General features: G+C 49.5%; 1 protein-coding gene across 2 annotated transcripts in view; it reads right to left on the bottom strand.

The window, feature by feature from the left end:
• Nucleotides 1-9,793, bottom strand: part of PRKCZ (protein kinase C zeta) — a 117,883-nt gene that overhangs the window by 98,286 nt on the left and 9,804 nt on the right. Inside the window, exons 3-4 of one of the 2 annotated variants that reach the window (XM_046661506.1) lie at nucleotides 8,965-9,054; nucleotides 7,494-7,544 (exon numbers count right to left, since the gene is read on the bottom strand). In XM_046661506.1, the coding sequence (XP_046517462.1) occupies nucleotides 7,494-7,544; nucleotides 8,965-9,054 (141 nt within the window). The remainder of the gene's footprint in view (nucleotides 1-7,493; nucleotides 7,545-8,964; nucleotides 9,055-9,793) is intronic. The other variant, XM_046661507.1, reaches the window with a different exon arrangement.

Here is a 9,793-nt window from a genome sequence, read left to right on the forward strand (position 1 = left end):
CCCGGCACACCCTGCCCGGAGCCAGCAGGTGGACCTTCCCCAGACACCCGCCTGCCGCGTTCTTCCTCCGCTTCGACAAACCTCCCACAGCCACCGCGGATTCAGTACACCGCGGAGCCCACCCTGCCCAGGGACGTGGCCAGCCAGCCTGCCTTTCCCCGTGGCACCCTGGCCCACCGAACCACCAGGGTTCTCGATTCCTTATCATGCCAGACACTCAGCCTCACACCCTCCTCCCTGCCCAGCCCCGGAATGCCCTGGAAATTTGCTTCCACTTGGTGGGAGGAACCCTCCCCCTCTTGACTCCCATCAGGCCCTTGTTGCTGACAGCGGGGAGCATGGTCCCCTGTTGAACCTCAGTGACACAGTCACCTCCATCACTTGCACCTGACAGGCAACATGGGGCCAACTGAGGTCTGCTCACATGGGACCCAGACTGAACTGAAGTCAGACCCCTTTAAGAGAGGAAGCTCACAGGGCCCTGCTGACAGTTTATTCTGATGACACGTCAATATACACAGGCTGGAGTAACCCTTCATGTTGTAGCCAAAACAGAGCTACCAATTCAGTATTTTAAGGACCTATAACCTGTACATGAATGTTCACAGCAGCACTAGTCACAAAGGCCAAAAGCAGAACCAGCCCAAATGTCCACCAGTGGACAAATGGATAAACACACTGTGGTAAATCCATACAACGGAATATTATTCAGCCATAGAAAGGAATGGAGAAACCACCAGACAGAAGGTCAGTAAGGAAACAGAGAACTTGAACAACACAATAAACCAACCAGATCTGACACACGCACAGAACACGCCACCCAACAGTAACACACGCATTCTTCTCAAGTGCACATGGGACATTCTCCAGGGTAGAGCATATGTTAGACCACAAATTAAGTCTCAATATATTTCAAAAGACAGATATGATGCAAAATATCTTCTCTGACACAGTAGGATGAAGTTAGAAATCAATAACAGAAGAAAAACTGGAAAATTCACAAATGTGTAGAAATTGAACAACACTCTCTTAACCAACCAATGGATCAAAGAATAAATCACAACAGAAATAACAAAATACTTAGAGACAAAGGAAAACAAAAGCACAACATACCAAAATTTATGGGATGCAGAAAAAGCTGTGCTCATGGGGAAACTTATAGCTATAAATGCGGACATTAGAAAACAAGACAGATCTCAAGTCAACAACCAGAGTTTACAGCTTAAGGAACTAGAAAAAGAACAAACCAAACCCAAAGGCAGCAGAAGGAAGGAAATACTAAAGCTTAAAGCAGAGATAAACAAAATAGGAAAAAAAAATAGAGAAAATCAATGAAAACAAAAATTAGTTCTTTGAGAAGATCAGTAAAGTTGACAAACTTTTAGCTGGATGGACTAAGAAAAAAAAGAAAGACTCAAATTACCAAAATCAGATATGAAAGTGGGGGCATCTCTATCAATTCTACAGAAATAAAAAGGGCTACCAGAGCATAATATGAACAATTGTACACCAGCAAACTAAATAACCTAGACGAAATGGACAAATTCCTAGAAACACAAAACCTACCAAGACCAAACGCAAAGAAACAGACAATCCCACCAGACCTATAGCCAGGAAGGAGATGGAATCAGGACTGAAAAATCTCCAACAAACAAAATCTCTGGATCTGATGGTTTCACTGGTGAATTCCACCAAACATTTAAAGAAGAAATAAAACCAATCATTCTCAAACTTTTCCAAAAAATTGAAGACGATGGAACTCTCCCTAACTCATTATAGGAGGGCAACATTACCCTGATACCAAAGCCAGACAGAGACACCTCAAGAAAAGAAAACTACAGACCAATATTCCCCAAGAATATGGATGCAAAATACTAGCAAACCAAATTCAGCAGCACTTTAAAAGCATTATACACAAGTGGAATTTATTCCACGAATGAAAGGACGGCTCAACATATGAACAATCAATCAATGTAATACATCACATTAACAGAACAAAGGAAAAACTACATGATGATTTCAATTGATGGAGAAAAGGCATTTGATAAACCTGAACATGCTTTCATGATAAAAACCTCAACAAACTAGGAACAGAAGTTACCTCGTGTGTCTTTCCCCCACACTACCCAGCGATTAACTCAATTCTGACACTGTCTGCCTGGAGATAGCGTCGTACACCACAGGTTAAGGGCTCAGTCCTCCAAGATGCCCCCTCCCCATCTTCAGATGCCAATCGCCAGTCCAGGTGTCACCTGTGCCACTGACCCACTGGCTACAGGTCAGAGGTTCCCACCACACTCCCCTCAGGGTGTGGATTAATTTGCTAGAGCTGCTCACAGACCTCGGAGAGACATTCCACTGACTAGATTAACTCAGGAAGAGCCAGATGGAAGAGACCCACAGGGCAAGGCATGGGGACAGGTCATGGAGCGTCCAGCTCCTCCCTAGTGCGCCACTCTCCCGGAATCTCCATGTGTTCACCACTCCAGAAGCTCCCCTAACCCTGACCTCTTGGGTTGTTATGGAGGCTCCATTACGTGGGCACGATTGGTTAAATCACTGGCCACTGGAGACTGATGCTGCCTCCAGGCCCCTGCCCCTCCCCTGAGGTCAGAGGGACGGGACTGAAAGTTTCAACACTCCAATCACTTGGCCTTTCTGGTGACCACCTGCATCCTGAGGCTATCTAGGAGCTCCACCGGAAGCGACCTTATTAGCTAAAACTTAAATGTGCTCAAAAGGGACTCCTAGTGAATGACAAAAGACACTTCCATCACTCAGGAAATTCCAAGCATTTGAGGAGCTCTGTGCCAGGAAACAGGAACAAAGACCACACATATTTATTACACCATACAAGGAAACTACCTCAACACAATAAAAGCCATATATGAAAACCCACAGCACACATCACCTCTCTGGTGAAAGAATGAAAGCTTTTCCTCCAAGATCAGGAACAAGACAAGGATGCCCACTGTCACCACTTCTATTCAACACAGAACTGGAAGTTCTAGCCAGAGCAATTAGGCAAGAAAAAGAAATAAAAGACATATAAATGGGAGAGGAAAAGTAAAATTATCTCTGTTCACAGATGATACAGACAACTGTAACAATTCCACAAAAAAGTCGTTAGAACTAATACACAAATTCAGCAAAATAGCAGAATAAAAAGTCAACACACAAAAACCAGCTGCATTTCTATACACTAGCAATGAACAAGCCAAAAAGGAAATTAAGAACAGTTCCACTTCTAATAGCATCAAGAATAAAATACTTAAGAATAAACCTAACAAGGAGGTGAAAGACTTGTACACTGAAAACCATAAAACAGTGTTGAAAGAACTTAAAGAAGACAAATAAGTGGAAAGACATCCCATGTCCATGGATTAGAAGACTTAACATCGTTAAGCTGTCAATATTACCCAAAGCTCTCTACAGTCAATGCAATCCCTAACAAGATCCCAACGATGCCTTCTTCGGAAACAGAAAAACACACCCCAAAATTCACATGGGATCTCAAAGGACCTCAAAGAACCAAAACAATCTTGAAAAAGAAGAACGAAGCTAGAGGACTCGTACTTCCTGATTTCAAAGCCTACTACAACGCTGCAGTGATGAAATCGGTGTGGTATTGGCGTGACGACAGACACACAAACGAATGGAATAGAACAGAGAGCCCAGAAATAAACCCTCACATATGTGGCTAAATGGTTTTTGACAAGGATGCCAAGACCATTCGATGGGGAAAGGCCAGTCTTTTCAACAAATGGTGCTGGGAAAACTGGACAGTCATGTGCAACAGAATGAAGTTGGACCCTTATCTTACACCACATACAAAAACAAACTCAAAATCCATCGAGGACCTAAATCTAAGACCTAAAGCAATAAAACCCTTAGGAGAAAACATAGAACAAAAGCTTCTTGATGCTGGACTTGGCAATGATTTCACGGATGGGACCAAAGGGACCGGCGACAAAAGAAAAACATAGATAAATTGGACTTTATGAAAATTGAAAAATTTTATGCATCAAAAGATACTATCAACAAAGTAAGAAAAAAAACTCACAGAATGGGAGAAAATATTTGCAAATCAAAAATCTGATAAGGATATATAGAGAAGTCCTAAAACTGTACGACAGAAAAACAAACAACCAGATTCAAAATGTGCAAAGCACTTGAACAGACATTTCTCCAAAGAAGATATAAGAATGGCCAATAAGTATGTGAAAAGACGCTCAATATCACTAACCATTAGGGAAACGCAAATCAAAACTACAATGAGATATCACCTCACACCCATTACGATGGCTTTCACCAAAAAAACAGAAAACAACAGGTGTTGGCAAGGATGTGGAGAAACTGGAACCCTGGGGCACGGTTGGTGGGAATATAAAATGGTGCAGGCGTTGTGGTAGACATTATAGAGATTACCCAAAAAATTAAAAATAGAATTACCATATGTCCCAGCAATTCCACTTCTGGCTATATACCCAAAAGAAGTGAAAGCAGGGTCTCAGACAGATACTTGTACATCCATGCTCATAGCAGCATTAGTCACAATCCAGTCATGCACCTCACAACGATGTTTTGGTCAACAACAGACCACATATGCAACGGTGGTCCCATAAGATTAGTATCACACAGCCTAGGTGAGTAGTAGGTTATACCATCTAGGTTTGTGTAAGTGCATTCTATCATGTTCACACATCAATGACATCACCTAACGACACATTTCTCAGAATGCATCCTCGTTAAGCGAAGCATGACTGTAGCTACAACAGGGAAGTAACCCAAAGGTCCATCAACAGATACACGGATAAACAAACGCGGTCCGTCCATATAACGGAATATTATTCAGCCTTAAAAAAGGAAATCCTGGGGTCAGCCCCGTGGCCGAGTGGTTAAGTTCACACACACTGCTTTGGCGGCCCGGGGTTTGCTGGTTCAGATCCTGGGCACGAGCCTATGCACCACTCATCAAGCCATGCTGAGGCAGCATCCCACATAGAGGAATTAGAATGACCTGCAACTAGGATATACAACTATGTACTGGGGCTTTGGGGAGAAGGAAAAAAAAAAAGAGGAAGATTTGCAAGAGATGTCAGCTCAGGGCCAATCTTCCTCACCAAGAAAAAGAAGAAAAAGGAAATCCTGTCATGTGCTACAACATGGATGAACTTTCAAAACATCACCCTAAGTGAAAGAAGCTGGTTACAAAATACCACATAGCATATGAGTCCATTTACCGTATATGAAATGTCCAAAACAGGTAAATCCACAGAGACAGGGCGAAGAGAGGTGGTGGCCAGGTTTTCTTTCTAAACACACTTTAGAAGTAGGTAGAGGTGGTGGTTGCACAATAATGTGAATGCACAAAATGCCACTAAATTGCTCACTTTAAAGTGGTTAAAACAGTAAATTCTATGGTATGTGTACATTACACAATTTTTTAAAACGCCTGTAAAACTGATTAACCTCCTATCGACGACTGAACAGAACGCGTAGGAAGGTGTTTTGCTAAATGCGAGCACAGGCCCGGCTGGTGCCACATGGCCCTTCCAGCTGCACGTGCGCAGGGGCCACCACGCAGCCGCATTCCCGCTGCCGTCCACGTCTGGCTGTGGTGTGCCAGCCCATCCAGCCCCCTGTGGTCCTGCCTCATCTCGAGGCGCCGTGCACACCCTCTGGTCTGAGCCTTCCTCCTTGCTCTCCGCGGTGGGCAGGGCTGCCTGAGGCCAGGAGATGGTGAGCACAAACGTCCACACAGGCACCAGAATCACACGGCACACCCTGTCCACCGCGGCCATCGGGTGACCAGAACAGAGTTGTCCTAACTGTCCGAGATTGGTGTTAAAATCAAGCCAAGAGTAAACTACTGGAGAGACGCCAATGCTTGAAGAGCCCCCGGGCCTGGGAGGCAGCATCCTGCCCACACTCCTGACCAGCGAGGTGACCGCCGTCCCCCCAAAGCGGACGTCAGCGCATGGGGCAGGCATCCGTGAGCAGGGGAGGGACACGGCCCTGTCACCACCCTTGGCCACCCTGGGACCCAGCCGCCTCAGGCGCTGGTGGAATGCTCTCCAACAACGCTGAGTGGTCCCCGCAGCCTCGAAGCCGGCCCTGGTGAGCCTCTCAAGCACCTGCTCGAGTGCCCGAGACGGTACTTCACAAAGCTCACACATTCTCCGAATTCCCCCACGGTGACGCGCCACCACCCGCATGTCACCCCCACTTCAACCTGTGGCAGAGACCCCCGCCCCCACTCCTGTGCGTGGAGGCTGAGCAAGGACCCACCACCACTCCCTACACGAGGCCGGGCCGGAGCGCAAGCCAGGGTCAGCGTCCACCCAGGGAAAAGCAAGGAGGCGCAGAAGTAGTGGACAAAGAACCCGAGACCGCGGGGCGGCTCTGCCAGGGCCCCGCTGAGCTGAGGGCGGAGCTGAGACGCAGGAACGCTGGCCTCTGTGCCCTGCCACAGCACTGGCGGCTGGCAACATCTCTGGGCAGATAAACAGACAGCCTGTGACCATCGTCAAAAGCCACCCAGGTGACAAACAAACCCCGCTCGAAGAGCCGCTCCCCTAGGGCGCAGGGGAGGGGGCAGTGCCCACCTTCCTAGTGGGATTGTCCATCTTCTCTTATGTTTTTGTGTCCAAAAAGACAAGTAAACTGTCCAACATGCAACGTTGCCCTTTCAGGGTGCATGCCCTCTCCACAGGACGTGGGCACCCCAGCGGGAGGGTCACCGGCAGGGGCAGCCCTTTGGGGGACAAGGACCCTCAAGTCCCTGTGCCACCAGCCTCTGAGGCCCCCTGACGGGCTCCTCTCCGGCTGCCTGGGGCTCCTACAGCCAGGTTTCTGCATCACAGGGTCTGAAGCAGGGCCGAGCAGGGTCTGGGTGGTCGGTGTGGAATTTCCACGTACCCTGGAAATGCTCTGCCCTGAAGGACGCACAGGGCAAAGCTGCTCCAACGTGCTGGGGGTCCAGCAGCCTCCAGAATGGGGTCAGAAGCTCTCCTCTGGACCCATGTGCCTGGGCCTTCATCTCCTAACAACAGGCCCACTGTGAAAATGAAGACGACCCTCCTCACCTCTGGGGCCAGTGTGGACTGGGGAGGGCAGTGACAGGTCTGAGCGTGGCCACGAGCCGCAGGAGATGCACGAGAGCAGCATCCAGCCATGCCAGCCTGGGCCCTCCCCTCCCGGGGAGACCAGGGCATTTCCTGGACTTTTCCTTACGGCATAAACTGGCTACGCTGAGTCCTCCCTGCTGGCAGTTAGCCAGCACACTCACACACAGTCCTCGGGCGAAGGCAAGGACTCCAGGAAACCCCCACGAGGTCACAGCGGCTGCTCACTCTGCCTTTAGACTTCACGACGATAAAGGTTTCTAACCCACGCACCGTGAGGAGCACGCATCTTCACCTCCTGGCACAATGGACCAAGAGTTCACCCCTCACCCACGATACGAGTCACAGGAAAATTGAAGGACTCACTGTCTTCTCCGGGACAAGGCATGCCTGGCTGCTCGGGGATGCTCGGGAAAACTGGACAGAAAGAAAGAAAGAGCGTCAGTGCCCGTGCAGCCTGCCATTTAACGCAGAAGCTCTCACAAGAAGTCCTGCTCCGAGTGAGGCGGGCCGATGTACTTTTGCACGAAGCCCACACCGCTGACCAGAAGCCGCCCTGGGGAGATGCTCGTTAAGGTGAAACTTTGGAGACCAAACTCCCCTTATGAGACTCAAAATGCACTGAGAAGGCAACCGGGGGGTCAAGATAACACAGCTGCCCCAGGAGACCCCTGATCTTTATCGATAGGTTAACACGGAGGTGGGACAGAACCGCCATCTCTTTGAAAATTGACTTTTGAAAGCACATTAGATTCCATTTCTTTATCCTCAAGATGGAGTTCAAAACTAAATATTTAAAAATATACCCTGGGCTTCCACAATAAATTATTATAATAGGAGCTTAAAAAGTATTCAAACTAAGCTAAAACAACCTTTTTCTTAATCTAGAAAATAAAGTGAATTTTTAAAGCACCACAGCCCTCGACGTTGAGGGGTAACATGAACGTGCTGACCACCACAACAAATAAAGTGGGCTGGGCTAGGTTCTAAATTTAAAACCTCATTCACATAAAGAGCTACAAAAATTGGATATTGTAACCAACTAGCCCAGTGTTAGGGGGCAAGACAATCCGAGAGACGCTGTGGGTAGTTTCGAGCGTCGTCCCAGGCTCTTGGCTCAGCTGCCCACACGCCTGGCAAAGAGTCTAAGCTGCACGAGCAATGGATGCAGACATGGCCGGCCAGCCACAGCTGCTGCAACCACGCTCTCTGGGGCCCCAAGAGACCCTGAAGAACCAGGGAGTGCTACAGAGCACAGCCTGAAAACCCCTAATTTAAAGATTCGACTGAAATGAAAACAATTAGGATTTCCCAAGACTCACCTTTTAACCCAGCTCGGAGCTTAACAAGCTGAGGAGACGCGGAGCCTGGGGAAGCCACAGGGAGGGTGTGGTCCATCTCACCCGCCCGCTGTGGCCCTGACCCGCTGAGCTCCAGAAGAGGTGGAGGCAGGTGAGCGGGCTTCTGATGGGCCAGAGAGGGCAACCCCCAGGAAAGGAGGGTGAAGCAGGTCAACAACCAGAACCCAGGCTGCTGTGCCCAGTGAGCAGACCCTTATGACACTTTACCAGGAAGAGCAATTTTCGTCTGGGTTGATAGGATGTAAGAGAGAAAAAACCAACCCAAATTGCATCACATTCAACATCCTTAAATTCTCTGGCATCCTAAGATCTTAAACCGTGGTCCTCCGTGTGGCTTTCAGTCCCTCAGGTGGTCTGGCAAAGATGCCCACAGCCAAGGAGCCTCTCCACCCACCGGGCACCCCCTCCCTAGACCGCAGGGGGCAGACGTGGAGGGCCCCGCCTCCCCCCACCCCCGCCTGCCGGCCACCACTGACCGTGAATGATGAGCCCCTCGTCCCTGCGCTGACAGGCCAGGCGGAAGGCCTCCTCCAGCTCCATCTGGGAGGACACGGTGCAGGGGTCACCTGGGCAAGGTGGAGCGAGAGACATGGCTGAGGCCACTGCAGGCCTGAGCTAAAGGGTACTCAGCGCGTCAGACCCGAGTTCAAGAGGGCAGAGTATCTGCTCATGACCAGCCACCCAAAGCAGCGTTGGGAGGTCCCAGAATGGCTAGCCCAACCAGCGGTCACCCCACTCAGGACCCACATCAGAACCAGCCAATCCCCAGAAAGGACAAGTTCGTCCACAGCCGGAGAAGACCACCCGAGAGCTAAGCAGCACTAACTTTCCTGGCTGGGGCAAGATCAAGGACATTCTTCTTAGGGAGAGAAGGACGGAAAGGCTCCTTGCCCTCCATTGCTGGACAGGAACAGAGAAACTCGTGGAACCAGAGCCCCATGTGCGCATTCCAGCAGGAAGGGGCAGCTGTGAGTCTCCCTCGCACCCCTGCGTCCTGGTCCTCGGCTGACAGTCAGAGTCACGTGCGACAAGGGGGTCTCTCCTGGACTGTCTCCCAACCCCTTAGCTTTCTCGAACATGTTTCTGACAATGAGAGAGAAGGAGGGAGGGAGAGAGAGAGGAGGGAAGAGAGAGGGAGGGAGAAAAGGAAGAAGAAAGAGGGAGGAAGAGAGATGGGGGGGAGAGGGAGGGAGGAAAAGAGAGGGACGGAGGGAGGAAGGGAGAGAGGGAAGATGGGGGGGAGGGAGGGAGGAAAAGAGAGGGAGGGAGGGAGGGAAGGAGTGACGGAGGGAGGGAGGGAGAGAG

This window comes from Equus quagga, chromosome 5 (assembly GCF_021613505.1).
Source record: "Equus quagga isolate Etosha38 chromosome 5, UCLA_HA_Equagga_1.0, whole genome shotgun sequence".
Classification (NCBI taxonomy): Eukaryota; Metazoa; Chordata; class Mammalia; order Perissodactyla; family Equidae; genus Equus; species Equus quagga.